This window comes from Raphanus sativus, chromosome 1 (assembly GCF_000801105.2).
Source record: "Raphanus sativus cultivar WK10039 chromosome 1, ASM80110v3, whole genome shotgun sequence".
NCBI lineage: Eukaryota > Viridiplantae > Streptophyta > Magnoliopsida > Brassicales > Brassicaceae > Raphanus > Raphanus sativus.
The window spans coordinates 23,536,596-23,553,170 of NC_079511.1; the positions used below are offsets into that span (position 1 = coordinate 23,536,596).

At 30.8% G+C, this 16,575-nt stretch overlaps 1 protein-coding gene and 1 pseudogene across 1 annotated transcript; both read left to right on the top strand.

Moving 5' to 3' along the window:
- The first annotated feature begins 5,890 nt into the window (after positions 1-5,890).
- LOC108860562 (vascular-related unknown protein 2-like) lies at positions 5,891-6,629 on the top strand. Its single transcript, XM_057010257.1, has 3 exons — positions 5,891-6,232; positions 6,318-6,398; positions 6,510-6,629. Exons 1-3 carry the CDS (start codon positions 5,891-5,893, stop codon positions 6,627-6,629), a joined length of 543 nt encoding a protein of 180 aa, XP_056866237.1.
- Positions 6,630-7,849: 1,220 nt separating this feature from the next.
- Positions 7,850-10,352, top strand: LOC108848987 (uncharacterized; annotated as a pseudogene).
- The last annotated feature ends 6,223 nt before the right edge of the window (positions 10,353-16,575 follow it).

A 16,575-nucleotide genomic window follows, 5' to 3' on the forward strand; every position in this document is an offset into this window, starting at 1 on the left:
CGGTTTATCTCCAAACCCGTTTGGTTTAACTCCGGCAGATATGGTTCGGTTCAGGTGCACAAACAAAGGTGACTCCGAAAAAAAAGGATAATTTGAGAAATACGTAATTATAAGGTAGTAATCCTCATAATGTCCATAGTAAAATAACTGATTAGATTATTTATTTTAAATTGTGATAAGAAATATGTCGTATATTTTTTCAAAGGATGATCATTTGAATATCTATTTAGATTTAGTTGATATATTCGGATTTTGATTTTGATTTTTAAAGTTAGAAATTTAAATAAAATTCAGATATTTACAACTTTTGGTTTGAATGTGGTTTGGATTTGACTCAAAGCATTGCATGTTCAGTTCATGTTCGAGTTTTGGTACCTTTTTAATTATGTAATTTTTAAAAAAAAATTCAAATATACTTAATTCTCAAAATCCAAAAATAAAAATAATATAAAATATAAATATTTAAATAATATAAGACTAAATAATTAAATTTATATAAAATAGTTTGATTTAAATATTTAAATGGAGAAAATAATATTTTTCAGTATTTTGAACATATTTTATTATTTTAAGTATTTTCATATTAATTAATATCTAATAGATATAAAATTTAAAAGAACTAATATATTCAAGTATATAATTGTGTTTTAGATATTTTCAGTATCCAAAATATTTTAGTTTGGATTGGATTCAGATATGGTTATCCGGATATTAAAGTTTAAATCTATTTAAGTACTTTATATGTTTTAATTTGTGTTTAATATTACTTTCAATCAAGTTCCCTTCGATTCTTTAGATCCAAATATTTTATCCAGATTTATTTTCTTTTATTAATATAAAGAAAAATAAATAAATATAAAACTAATATGTTGGACTTATTTTAATACATAATTATTGGACCACACTTTAAGTATACCAATAAAATGGTTGGGTATGGTGTCAATAGTGTTGGGTAAGATGTAGTCTATAACCAATAACGTGTACTTTTGTAAAAATATTTGGTAAATATAATAAAAGCACAATATAATCGAGTGAAATTGGTTAGAGTTGCCTCCGAAATAATGTGATTTCTTCACTCGATACATGAATTATGGTTTTCAATCGATTTCACAAATTTTCTTTTTTAAGTTTTTCTGATTTCTGATTTTTTTATAATCTGATTATGTTTCTAATTCTTGTTTTGATATGAAATTATGTAAGAAACAAATATTTTGCTAAACTAAGATCTAAAGTTTGCACCTAAATTTTCTTAATTCATAACCAATCATAATTATTTGTTTCTTTTGTATGCATAAACTTCAACCATGGCCAAGTTCGGCTAAGATCTAAAGTTTGCACCTAAATTTTCTTAATTCATAACCAATCATAATTATTTGTTTCTTTTGTATGCATAAACTTCAACCATGGCCAAGTTCGGCAAAATACAGAACTTTCAATTTCTGAAAATATTCTCATTCTAACATTTTAATCGATGTGAATCTTAATGCTTTTGTAGTTTATTTCTTGCAACAATGATATTATTTAGTATTTGTCTGGAGAGAACTTGAATTCATTAATACAAAAAATTAATAATACAAAAACTAAAAAAGAATTAAGTAAAAGAAATTAATGTGTGAACACATTAAATTGTATGCGATAGAATTAAAAAATTAGTGTATAAACACAATAATTGCTAAATAAATATGAGACTGACAAGTAAGCATTTTTGTGTCAATGTGTGTGAACATATTTTTGCAAATGCATCTCATTTAATATAAAAGATATTAAAATTTTTGAAAAATACATTTATTTTATTCATTTTTGAAAATTACGCTTTCTTGTATGTGATAAGACATTTTTAACCTAATTTATGTTACCAATTATAAATTTATTAATTAGTTTAAAATTTGAAAATAATGTTATAGTTAAAAATACTATAAATAAAGTTATTATAATAAATTGTTTTATTGTTTTCGATTATTCTTCGTGACCTTTGCTAGGATTTCCATTGTTGAAATTACTGTCACTTAGTATTTTTATCAAAGAGAATGATAAATGAATTGAATATTCTTTCTTTGGCTGTTCATCCATTTTTTATTGAAACTTGGTTCATTCATTTTTATATCATTAAAATAGACAATTCCATATCTATCTTATTAAAACGGAAACATTCTGTTGGACCTAACATTTATTTTGTAAGTTTTTAAATTAAATACACATTTATACTTTATAGCTAAACCTACATTAAATCACTAATGTTCCTTTCTTTATACCACTATCCATATTTCCAAACAATATACTTATTTTTTTATACTACTATCAATGTTTCCAAACAATATATTTTTATTACTATCAATGTTTCCAAACAATATAATAATTAATCTTAGTTATTTTATATCTATCATTTTCTCTTTAAAATTTTGTAGAAACGTTATAATTTCATAAATTGCAAAATAATGAACTTTAAAATTTGGATTATAAAACTACAAAATATGAAACTATTTCAATTTAAATCCAATTAGATTACATATCGGTCATCCATCAGTTCAATCGGTTAGTCTCGGGTTTTACTGATTTTTTTTAATATAAATATTTTAAAAACCTAAATTGAATTGTCAGATCTCCGGATTAACTGGTATAATCACAATCGGGTTGAATTTAAATACACTGATTTAAATGCAAAAATATTTTAAATACACACTCTTTAAAAATTACCAAAATATTTGTTAAGTTATTAGTGAAATTTTTCATCGTAACATATTCCGCGCTTCCAAAGCGCGGATCAAAATCTAGTTGCAATTAAGAACGATCAAAAGTTTACGACAAGGGCTCTTCTGCGCTCCATGTGCTTTAACTCGCAACAAAAAGATCATTTCTTCTCAAAGTTTGCTTGTGATAATCAAAACTGGAATTTACAGTAAATAATAGATTGTGATGAAGAGAGAAGAAATACACCCAGCCACCCAGGCACTATTTGATTCTCAGAATTTTTATCTATGATGTTTCATTTGTCTATATTGTATTTTGACCCAAAAGGTGTTTATATCGAATATGAGTATATCAAAACAAAAACAAGCTTCTGGTCAAAAGAATAGATCATTTAGCTATTTAGTACAAAAGTTTTATGCATCATTAACTGATTGTTTTTGTTAATTAAAGGATCCTCTGGAAAAGGATATAGTTAATTACTTTATTTTGTAATTTTATGTTCATACTCTTTCTAGTAAAAACAAAAATGAAAAATGACACACAAATATATAAATTCTTATCAACAGAAAATATTAGTTTTTTCAAAGTTTTTATTTTCAAAATTTTAATGTATATTATTATGACGTAAGCACTAGTCAAGGCATCTCCAATACTAGTTTTAGGAGGAGTTCTTATCATTTAAAGAAAAATAAAAAGAAATAAAATTGAAAAAGAGAAGGAACAAAGGTTCTTAATTAATAATTATAAGTTTTTAAGAATTTGTAGAATATTAAAATGGCATATGTTATTCAAATAAATGATTAATCGATATTTAAAAAATATAACATAAATAAATAATTATAATACTAACATATTTTTTCTATTTTAGAAACTTAAAGCATTGGAGATGCTCTCATGTGATGAAATATATTGCGCAAGCACATTGTGACAAGAAAGAAGTTAAAATACATTAGTCGGCAGATAATTGTTTTTAAATGATGATCTATTTGACAAACTAAATTCGAGAATCTTGTAACAAATGTTGTTTAGTTTTCTTTTTACATAGTTTTGAATATTTTATCATGCATGTAGTTCTAGTGTTAATACTATTTTCACAATTAAAGCATACACTAAATTAATTTAATACCAGTTAGCTTTTTGTTGTATCCATATCCTTTGTATTTTTGATTTATTTCTCAGTTAAAAATACAAATATTCTTTTTTCTCGAAGAAACTGAAATATTAGCTTGATCTAACTAGAAGAGACGAGATGACATGTGTCTAAAATAAATTTCACAATTAAATGATATTATGAGACGGCAAAGTACTTGGTTTTTACTTCTTGAAATAAATAAATATGGTCAATGATTAAGACATGTAATTCGTGGGGAAGTGTTAACAAAGATTCAACGAGAATGTGATTTTATAACGTGGGTAAGCAGGCGAAAATAGGCTGGTCCATACTACTTTAAAATAAGCTTTGATTTTTTAAAATCACACAGAAGATAATAGTGGGGTTAAGGCCAAATTAACGAAAACGACATATGTACTTAATCCATTGTTTAAAACATTGAATACATAATTTGGTCCACACAACTTGAATCTTTTGAGTCCGGCAGAGTAAGTTTGATAACATTTGAAATATTTTTTTAGGTTAACAGCATAGTTTGATGTAAACACCCATTTGGATTGGGTTGTCAATATCGCTTTCAAGTAATATCAAAATGAAGTGAACAACTTTTGATTCTTCTTCTTCTTCTAATCTTAGTGACGCGTAAAATGAATGACGTTAAGAGGATGCGTAATCAGTTTAAGGTGTCGGAGAACCTGATCTACATTGGATTTTCTCATAGTGAAAATGACTGATGTTAATATTAGTTGTCACTAGAGAATATTCGCAAGTACTTATTGTGTGATAGTTATCATAGGAATATTCTTTTTATCAACTTATCATATATTTAAGACAAGTTTTAAGTGGTTTTAAATATAAAATAAATTCTACTTTGTATAATAATAAAACAAGTTCTAATGTTAAATTTTCAGAGTATATGAAAAAATAGTATTATAAGGAACCATCGATGATTCTATATGTAAAAGTTCATTATGTAGGAAAGATGATACCTACTTTGAACATGATGTTTCAGGTGTTGTTAGTCATGGTTTCTTTACCTTTGGTGTGAACATATGTTATCTATTTTAAAATCCTCAGATAATTTCAATCTCAGTGAGTGAATCTTGCGGTTAATTAATTATATCACCGCTTAGTATATACATTTTTGTTATATATAATTGAAATTATCCATATTGTGTATTTATCCTCTTATAAAAATATATGTTATAATGATGATAATATAATATAATCAGAGGGGGCTAGTATAGCAAACTCATTTAGAGGCCAACGAAAGTTGTGAAACGTGCACAATCACATTATCCACTAACCCACAAGAAGGTCCACCACAATCCCTCGTTTCATTGTTCTTGCATGTCAAGAAACCAAACTAGTCGACCTGTATAATTTATAAATATTAAGATATGTAATTCTATAGCCTTCTTGCATTTAAATTTTGAGTTATGTTAACATAGTACATCTATTTATTTTTATTTTTAACAAAGTACATCTATTCAAACAAAATTATATATATATCCTATCACTTTCCTTAGATTATTAAAAATGTAAATGTACACGAATAGTATTAAAATTCTGTAAATTGTTTTTGTTTTCCGTTTGTAGAAAATACATGACAAACGAATGCTTTTAAACTTTATCAAATGTGAAACATAATATTTCACATTTAACAGCGTAACGTATAATAATATTTCAAATATAAATATATATATATATATATATATTTCACATATAAACGCAATCACACATGTCCAATTAAGATTCAACATCTTTGTACCTCCAGTAGATGGCGTTCTGAATCTTGCGATCCATTTTATCTTCTAATTGATAAAGGTACATATGTGATATGTCTAAGAACCAACACTAGTCAGTATAAAGACAATTAATATTACAACTAAAAAATCTAAATAAAATAATTTATAAAAAAAAAGCAAAAAAGCAGATACGGACTCAAATGAGCCACACCTACAACTTCCATGATCTCCTTCTCCCTACCTTTTATTATATAAACGAGAGCCTACCTTATAAGAAAATCATTTGCCAACAAACTTCTTAACTTACATACACATCTTCCTTTTGCATACCCCCAACACTTCAATGGAGAACTCGGTAAACAACAGCGTGAAACGAGTCAGAATGATACACGAAGATGAAGATCAAAAAGAAGAGAGTAGTTGGATAATCTACTTTGGAGACATTGATCATGAAGAAGGCAGAGAAGAAACGATCCATTACTACGATAGTGATTCTTCCATGGTCTCAGATGCAGCATCTCCTGTCCACACCACAAAGATTAATAATGTTGTTGGAAGAAAGGGTAATAGCATCAATACAAACCCTAAAAAGAGACGAACCATTCATCAACACCAAGAAGAAGAAAAACAAAAAGGAAAGGAGGAAGAAGAAGACACAGCCTCTTCTCCTTCTAATAAAACCAAGGTTAGATACATATGAGTGTATCTAATTTGTGGAATTTTTTTTTTAGTTAAGTTAAGTTTCTAACATTTTTGTGTGGTTTATTCAGGGGTTTAATGTGTTGGATGGTGCTGAGTATAATGCAAAACATGGAAAATCCATGGACAATGTTACATCCGAGGTAGTATTTGTAGAGAAAAATTTTTGTTGCATGCAAAAAGTAAAATTTAGGTTAATATTTCCATAAAACCTAAATTTGATTTTTGTCTAACAATAAATGTTTACCATTTGGGAACTATAGGAGCCAGGATGCTTAAAAGACACAGTATCAAAGATAAATGAAGAATTCTTCTTAGCAGAATTGAAGAAGAGAGGACTTTGTGTAGTTCCTTTAACAATGTTATCTAACTTTGTTGCTTGATGATTTTTTTTTCAAACACAAGTTTTTTAACTGTGACTATTATTTTTTATTCTTATGATTCTTTGATGTAAAATCTTTACTATTATTGTAAGAAATGTACAGAAAATCGATATCATATTGAAAGGTAAGCACTTTGCAAATATAAAAAGTGTGAGAAAGCTTGTACTTGAGAACCCTTTTAATACAGCTTAGCAATATAGAGTACTTAGTTACTATGGTCTGCATACAAAGGGCTTAGAAGATGATATCATATACACCAGTTTCAGTTTCTCGGGTCTTATTTAGTTTGGCGACTCGGGTATCACCTCATCAAAAAGATCTCCAACATGTCCACAAACCCCACAGTTTCATAGCCAGTTTGTTACTTAGCATGGTTTGGGACTAACTTAGTTGACAAGAAGGTTCCATAACTTTCTTAGCCAGCTTATGTCCAATAAAATTTTATGGAAAGAAAACAATAGTAGGGTGATTGATTAGGTTGTAACTAGTGACTTTAACTTTAATTTATATCTATATTAAGTTATCAATTGTGCTTTAAGTATTTTTTTTAAAGATAAAATCAATAAAAAAAAAATATTTGTAGAAATCTTATTTTCTAAAGCAAAAAAATATGACTGTAGGAAACTATTTTCTTTCAAAAATATTACCGTAGGAATATATTTTCTTTTCATCATTTCTCTTATTTAATTTCGACAGTTACATCAAAAAATTTTACAATCTAAATTTTGCATTAAATTTTCTACGGTTACAATCTAACTATAATCGCCTCCAGTGTCACACATTATCAATCTTTTGGTGCGATTATTTTTTGCACTTTTGCATGCTAGACAAGACAACTTATATAACACACAAAAACTCTATGTAAAGAAACATTTATTCTTGAAGGCTCTTGAGAAGACAAACGAAACATTTATAAAAGATTTTGAGATGATAAATAATTAATTTGATGTTAACTGAATAGACCCTTAATTAATTAATGTGTTTCTTTTCCACCTTACCTTTATAAGGGACTGTTGCACTTCCAGTTTTGGTTCCATCACCTCTGCAAACATTACTGTTTTCGTCTTAAACGTTCAATAAATTCTGAAAATTAAAAAAACAAAACTTTCATCATCTTTCAAGACAGAGAAGAGCTTATGGTGTCTCCCTCTGAAAACAGAGCTTCTCCTCCCAACACCCAAACCTCAAACACCGAAGAGAGAAAAAGAACCAAACTTTCTCTTTCATCTTCTTCTCCAGCAATGGAGGAAGATCTCGTTGAAGATAGAGAAGACTTGATGGTGTATCCCTCTAGCGTAAAAACCCATCTTTTGAAACCCTGTTTCACCTCCTCCATTGAAGGACCTCCTCCTGACTTAAAGTCTCTGTCTTTGAGCGTTTCCTTCAATGGGTGGAGGTCTCCGAAGTCCGAACGTAAAGTTCAAGACTTGGGCTACAAAAATGTTATCTTTGCACGAACCCACTTGGCAAAAAGCTGGAATCTTGGAAGCAGTGGCTGCATCCACTCTCAAAATCTGTAAAGAACCAGATCTAGTCATGGGTATAGCTGAGAGATGGTGTCCTGACACCAACACCTTTGTGTTCCCTTTGGGTGAAGCAACCATAACACTTGAAGACGTGATGGTGCTGTTAGGTTTCTCTGTTTTGGGTTCACCTGTTTTCACTACCCTGGATGGTTCAGGTAAGAGGACTAAGGAGAAGCTGGAGAAAGAACGGGTGGTACTTCAGAAAGGTCAAGGCAGAATGGTAACTCAAGCAGGTTGGATGATGAGATTCATGGACAACAGTGGAGACGATGATGAGATTGAGCATGCGGCTTTCCTTGCGTTGTGGCTTAGCTACTTTGTGTTCCCATCACGCTATTATCAGATCAACGAAGCTGTTTTTCCAGTTGCTGTTCACCTTTCAAGAGGCACTAAGATTGCTTTGGCTCCAGCTGTACTTGCGCACTTGTATGCTGACTTAACTCTCTTGAAAGACCACATCAGAGGTTTCGGTTTCGGTTTCAAGACAGTAACGTCAAACGAGAAAGTTGAGTTGACTTCTTTGTTTAAGTTGGTTCAAGTTTGGACTTGGGAGAGGTTCGGCGAGCTGCGGCCCAACAACACTAATCCGTTGCTGCAAGGTGAGCCAAGGTTGGCTCTTTGGGATGAACCGATACAAAAGAGAATTACAAAGAGGCATGTGAGGATGAGAGCAAAGCGAGATGTGAGGGAGATACTGTCAAACTCGAAGATGGACAGTTTTGAGTGGCGTCCTTACACAAAAGCTGTGAGAAACTGGGAGTTTCCTAAGTTTTACCCGGAGAAAGCAATGTGGGTTCCTGTTGGTCCTGATCTCGATGAAGAACTCATCTCCTTTGCTAGATGCATCAAGGTGTCAGATCTTGTGGGAATGGATAGTGTGAAACACTACTTTCCCAACCGTGTGGCGACACAGTTTGGTCTGCTTCAGGATGTTCCTTGTCCTGTTAAACGGAACAGCCTTTCAAGGGAGGCAGCTTGGGATGAGTACAACAAGCCTATTGATGATTTGACATTGTTTATCCCTTCTCGTTCTACCACTCCTCGTGTTACCCCAACGTTCTGCGACTGGTGGAAAGTGTCGTTTCCACAACTCCAGCGTTCTTTGAATGAAAAGTGTGTTGTTGAATCATCTGAGACACTGAAATCAAGAAACATCATAGGTGATTTAGGTCCTAAGAAAAGGAAGCGAAGAACTCGTGAGAACAATGATGAAGGAGATGCTTCTGAATCGCTTTGTAAGAAATGTAGACTTGCTTCGGTAAGAGCTGATGTAGACAAACCTGTAACACCACCAGAGAGAGAGCAAAGGAAAGAAACTGAGGAAACAGGAAGCAAAGCAGGGAAACGTGTTGTTCTGAGCCAATGTGATGAAACCAACCCTTCTCATCCTCCTTTAGCTTTCGTTGGAGCAATGGGCACTGTTGTGTCACCAGTAGAGACAACGAAATCATGTGATGATGATAAGATTGATGTATGTGGAAGCAGTGAAGAGAAGATGAGCTTGATTGATTATGTAAGTAAGGAGACAGAGTTTTCTCTCCATGAAGATGGTGCCATAGCTGGAGAAAAAGAGAGTTCAGAAAGCTTGATCCAGATAAAGCAAAGAAACGAAGGTAATGACGATGAAACTGGTAGCAGAACAGGGAAGAATATGGTTAGGAGCCCAAATGATGACATTCATGTGTCACCACCACCAGAGACAAGGCAAGTTTTTGATGATGAGCTTGATGTACAGTTTGATGGAAACAAGGAGCCAGAGTGTCTGCTCCATGAAGATGGTGGAATGGCTGAAGTAAAGGCGAGCTCAGAGAAGAAAGAAGATAACAGTATGATCCAGAGAAAGATTGCATCAAATGCAGACGATAATGAACAAACTCTTTGTCAAAATCTTGCTACCGGAGGTTTTGAAATACATGGTGAGTCAAACACTGGCAATGCTGTAGGTGGTGAAACTCAGGGACATGATTGCTTGTTTCATGATACTGTCCTTGGAAGTGAAGAACCTATGAACGCTAGTGAGCAGTTAGAAAAGAGAAACGAAGATGTTGGTGGTAGTGACTCGCATGAAAAGAGTCTACACAATGCGAAGGAGCTTGCATCGTCTATAGAGGAGCGTATTGCCAAAGCTCAAAGAAATGTGGCATGGTTGAAAGCCGCAAAACAGAGGAAAATTGCAGCAGGAGCTTGTTTGATCTAAGGAAAGTTCAATGATGTTTTGGGAAGTCAAATGCAAGTAGGAGAATATCAAACAATCTATCTTAACTATGTGGTCTTTTTATGCTTTAGTATCTTTTAAAAGACTGGTTTGTTTAAGTGTTTCGTTTAGTTTGTTTTGAACTCAGTTATGAGCTAATAGCTTCTTGCTTTGTGTAAGATCTAATTTGGCTTACAGAGGTAACTAAGATGTAGTCTGAATCCATCACGTGAAATAGATCGTCATGCCTGATCCAAGTAATATCCCCTTCTTATTAACCAAGGAGCAATTTTTGAGAGTAACCTTTGTTTTGTAAGTTATTTACAGGTGTGTCATGCTGACGTGGCGGCACCATATTCATTCTCAGCCCATTTTTAGACTCACCCTCAATTCACTAGAATAATTACATACGAATGTCATTGTGATACATGTGAATAATCGACTTATATAATATACTCTCATCGTCGAACCTAACCGATTTATTTGCATTCAATTTCTGATAGCATCCGTTTATAGCAACCTTAATTTACTGCCTTTAATTTCGTGTATTAATTTAATGCCTTTAATATATTTACTTCCGTTTCGTGTGTACATATATAGTAACCTTTGTTAAGCGACTTTAATTTGATTTCGATTTTGGTAACTACTATGATTGACAATTATAATCCGTCCATAATGATTAAACAATCATTCCTTTTATCAATCAATTATTTTCAAAATAGGCAATTATGCTGTCATTCTAGGATTGGCAATTATGAGTCAAAAAATATCGGATGTTAATTGCATAATATTAACGGCAAATTAAAACTTCGTGCCCAAGATCTAAAAATATATATAATGATAGTGGAGGTCATTCCGCACAAAATAAGTCGTGTACATGTAGGTTTGATTATATAAAGTTTCCATTACTTTTATTTCCTTATAAGTCGTGTACATGTTGCTCCTTTTTATTGTCTGATAGCAATCCGTCTAATGGGGGTTTTAACCATAGCATTTTCAAGCGGGAGACTAAGAATCGTAGTGGAGCTTTATCTTTCTAATTCACAGTTTTTTTTAATTCACAGGTTTTTTTATGTTTACTTTTAAGTATATTACTTATAGCTTTACCTTTCTAATTCACAGGTTTTTTGGCGAGAGACTAAGAATCGAAGTTCAGACTAAGAATCGAAGTTGAATGATGATTTGAAATTAACTATGGTTGATTTTTCATCTGTAAGTTTTATATCCAATTTGATTATATATAAAAGGAATGATTGTTAAAAAATTTGATTGTGGTTTTTAAGGAAAGAAGCAGATGTAACAATGATTGATCGTTGCCATATATATATTTACAATGATTGATTATTATGTAGACGTTACAAGTATAAAAGGAAAGAAGCAATATAACTGTTATTGATCGTTGCCATATATAGATTTAAAATGATTGATCGTTGACTATTAATCATAAAATTATGATTTCTTTTTTTTTAGAGATATAAATCAAAAGAAAAACATCTTATAGGTTCTCACTTTGCTCCTGGATTTCTTTACATTTTTATTAAAAATATATAAAAAAAAATTCTATCTTTGATATTTGATTTAGGAATGGGTGGGGTGAGTTTTTCGAGTGTATATTAAAATCTTACTGGCCACTACGATATTTGATTTAAGAATGTTATAATTACTATACTATCACGTCTATATTAAAGGTTAACTTACCTATCAATCACATTAGGATCGTTATAATTACTATACAATCACAATGATATTTGATTTAGGAATGTTATAATTACTATACAGTCACGCCTATATTAAAATTTGACTTACCTAGATCAGTCTTTCATTTCAATAAATCTTGGATTCGTAAATAAACAGACTTTCCTAAATTAATATTTGATTTGAATAATATTAGAAACGTCTATATTAAAGCTTGATAGGTAAGTTTAGTCTATGATTTGAATAAATCTTGGATTGGTGTAAAATCTGACTTTCTTAAATTAGAATTTGATTGATATAAATGTGCATATTTACGGAGATATATAAGTGATGATAACAATTAAGAAAAGCTATAGGTTCTATCTTTCTTTCAAAGAAAACCTAATAAATCAGATTGTCCTTTACATCTTCTTGCATTCATTGACTTAGCTAATATAATTTACCTAAGATACTCATTTCAAAATCTTAAAAAGTCGAGCTAGGTACGAGTGTCATTTGTCTTAAATCTTGATACTCATTTCAGTAAATTTAAACAAAGATATTTTGCGAGTAATTGTCTACGGAAAAGGCAATCATTAAATTCATAATATTAGAGTGCAATGATAAAGGCTTTGATTGACATGCGATTGCACTAGAACTTATGATACCAATATTCGTAGACAATTTACTTGGAGTTCAAACAAAACTTTCCTTAACTTTGTAATGTAATAATTGAATATCATTGGAGAATATTTTTTATGTATTAGTATTAAATATGTAATTACTCTGTATATTCAAAAATGTAGACGGCAACCGCCTTGGACCCTAAGGTTTTCATATACTATATAGGTCCCATATCTCTCTAGACTTCATCACGCAAAAATTTTATTCAGTAAACCCTTCTCGGAATAAAAGAATGGCCGCTTTTGACTCACAACTGAAATCCTACAAATCCATGTGGAGAATTAAGGTGAAGATAATTCGCCTATGGAAGCAATATTCTGTTCAGGGTGGTGAGACTATCAAATTGGTTTTGGTTGATTCCAACGTGAGTACAAACTTGGTTTGATTCTATATTTGAAGCAATCGTCTGTTCTTATTAAAGCTTTTAACTAATTTTCATTGGGTGTATTTTCAACAGGGTATAAAAGTCTGTGGAGAATTAAGGTGAAGATTTCGCCTATTGAAGCAATATCCTTCTCAAGGTGGTGAAACTATCAAAATGGTTTCATAAATTATTAGCTTCATTATATATTTTATTTTTTCGTGTGTTCTTTTTAAAGATTCTAACATTTCTGTTATCAGTGTATTTTTTTATAGAGTGGCTTCAAGTTCATCATAAATGTTTAGTTATTATGTTTAATATTAAAATTAATATTATGTTTATAAATGTTTAGTTAGGCAACATGTCCATCAAAAGTAATCCCTTATTTAATTTAATTAAGTATTTTTCAGAACAAAAAAATAATATTAAAATTAATATTATGTTTATAAATGTTTAGTTAGGCAACATGTCCATCAAAAGTAAGCCCTTATTTAATTAAAATTCTGTTTGATATTAAAATTAATTCTGTTTAATATTAAAATTATGTTTAATTATTAAATTCTGTTTAATATTAAAATTAATATTATGTTTCTAAATGTTTAGTTAGGCAACATGTCCATCAAAATTAAGCCTTTATTTAACTAAAATTAAGTATTTTCAGAATAAAAAAACTATGAGATAAAATATAAATATTAGTTTTATAATTTCAGAAATAGTATGTACTAATGGCGAATGTAAAAATCTTTTTATGAGGGCAAGTTGCATATAAACCTAAAAATATGGCTAAGATATGATGTTTACTAGGAGAAAATAAATAAAATTTAAGGTATATTATGCAAATTTTGAAAATTTTATGGTGGGATTTGCCACTTTCTTCTCTCACCTAGGTTCGCCAATGTGTACTATATAATCATGCATTAAAAACTATTTTATTAGATATACCAAACAAAAACAACCCAAAACAAAAAAATCATAAAAAGAGGCAAATTCGAACTTTTTAAATATTATCAGATTAGTGAATAGTTTTTGTGTAAATTAAAATCTTAACATAATTTGTAGGTGGCTTTTTAATATATTCATTTTTCTTCTTATATAAAATTGTGAAATTCTATAAATTATTGTAAAAATCGTAAACCCAAATCGATCAGCCGGTGATAAATTTAATACACATTTTTCTCTACAATTACAATTATAAATGATCCCGGCCTAACTTATACAATAGCAAACATAATTACATAGATATCAAAAAATTAATATTGATCACATATAAATTTGAACCTACTATATATTATAAATTTTAGTTTTATACATTCACCCTGCGCAAGGCGCATGTCTTATCCTAGTGAATTGATAAAGAAGAAGAAAAAGACACAGCCTCTTCTCCTTCTAATAAAACCAAGGTTAGATACATATCTTAATTTGTTGAATTGTTTTTCCTTTTTTGTTAAGTTAAATTTCTAATATTTTGTGTGGTTTATTCAGGGTTTTAGTGTGTTGGATGGTGCAGGGGTACAATGCAAAATATGGAAAATCCATGGACACTGTTACATTCGAGGTAATATTTCTATGAGAAACATTTTATTGCATGCAAAAAGTAAAATTTAGGTTAATATTTCCGTAAAACCTAAACTTGATTTTTGTCTAAAAATAAATGTTTATCAAAGACAAATGAAGAATTCTTTTTTTTTGAAAAATAAATGAAGAATTCTTCTCGGCAGAATTGAAGAAGAGAGGACTTTGTGTTGTTCCTTTATCAATATTATCTAATCTCATTGCTTGATATTCTTTTTAAACACAAGCTTTTAACTGTTATTATTATTTTTTATTCTTCTGATTCTTTGATGCAAAACCTTTACTATTATTAATGACATAAATTCGAATTCATATTGAAAATTAAACGCTTTGCAATATACTACTTGCATTTGACTTCCCAAAACATATTCATACTTGCAATATATCAATGTATGGAGAATCTTAAGTATAACCTTTGTCTCAACTTTTGATATACTGCAAAGGTCTTAAGAATATGAATATGGTCATCTTCATATTCATATTGCAATATATCAAAAGTTGAGACAAAGGTTATACTTAAGACCTTTGCAATATAAACTACTTCATTACTATGGTCTGTACCTCAGAATATAGAGGGCTTAGGAGATGATAACATGTACCAGTTTCGGTTTCTCGGGTCTTAGCAACTCGGGTATCACCTCAACAAAAAGATCTCCAGCAGGTCCATAATCAGCTATACCTACAGTTCGAGATTAACTTAGTCGACCAGAAGGTTCCATAACATTTTACCTAGTTTATGTCTATACATCTGATGTGAAACTATTTCAATATAATTTAATGGAAAGAAAACAATAGTGTCACACATTATCAATCTTTTTGTGTGCTCTATCTTTTTTCACACAACCATCTGACCTCTTCCAATAATATTTCGTCCAAAAAAAAAAAGTCAATACCACACTTTCTCAAAAAAAAGTGAGGTTCAATACCACACTTCAACAATCAGACTGAACAAAAGAAGTACCACACTTCAAAAAATGCGTGCCTTTAATATAATTATCAGTTTTTTTTTATCTTTTTTCCAATTGCAAATTATTGAATCAATCCTTTTTAACTTTTATTAATGGGTTTATTACCTTAAAAAGAAACTGTTACACCTCTGCAAACATCATTGTTTTCGTCTCAACGTTCTTTCAAATTTCAAACGTACAGTCAAACCAAAAAATAAGGGAAAAAAAATAAACAAAAGTGCCTTCTTCTTCTTCTTCTTCTTAAGAGAGAGAAGAGCTTATGATGGTACATCCCTCTGAAAACAGAGTTTCTCCTCCGGACACTCAAACACTAAAGAGAGAAAAAAGAAGAAAACTTTCATCTTCTCCAGCGATGGAAGATCTCAAGCTATGCTTCCTCATCACAACCTAAAGGCTCTGTCTTTGAATGTTTCCTTCAATGGGTGGAGACTTCCGAACGAAAAGTTCAAGACTTGGGCTACAAAAATGTCTGCTTTACACAAACCCACTCGGAAAAAAGCTGGAATTCTCCAAGCAGTTGTTGCATCATCCACTATCAAAATCATTAAAGACTCAGATCTAGTCATGGGCATAGCTGAGAGATGGTCTCCTGAAACCAAAACCTTCCTCTTCCCTTGGAGTGAAGCAACCATAACATTAGAGGATGTCATGGTTCTTCTAGGGTTCTCTGTTTTGGGGTCCCCTGTTTTTGCTGCTCTACAGTCATGCATATGACTTTTAGTCCACACACACAAACATGCAAAGTGCACACGTGTGAGTACATAGGAGAATCTGTTCACTTCTAGTGAGTGTGAATGATTCATTATAATGAATGTGTTCCTAACTGTAAAATGTTACTTAAACTTTGATCTCAGCAGTGTCTGAAGTCTAGCTCACTCTTCGGAGATGCACTACGCCTAGCACCAAGATCACAATTGAAAGCCACCAAGGCTAAGAACAATGTGCTTCAACTGTGACCAAATGTGAA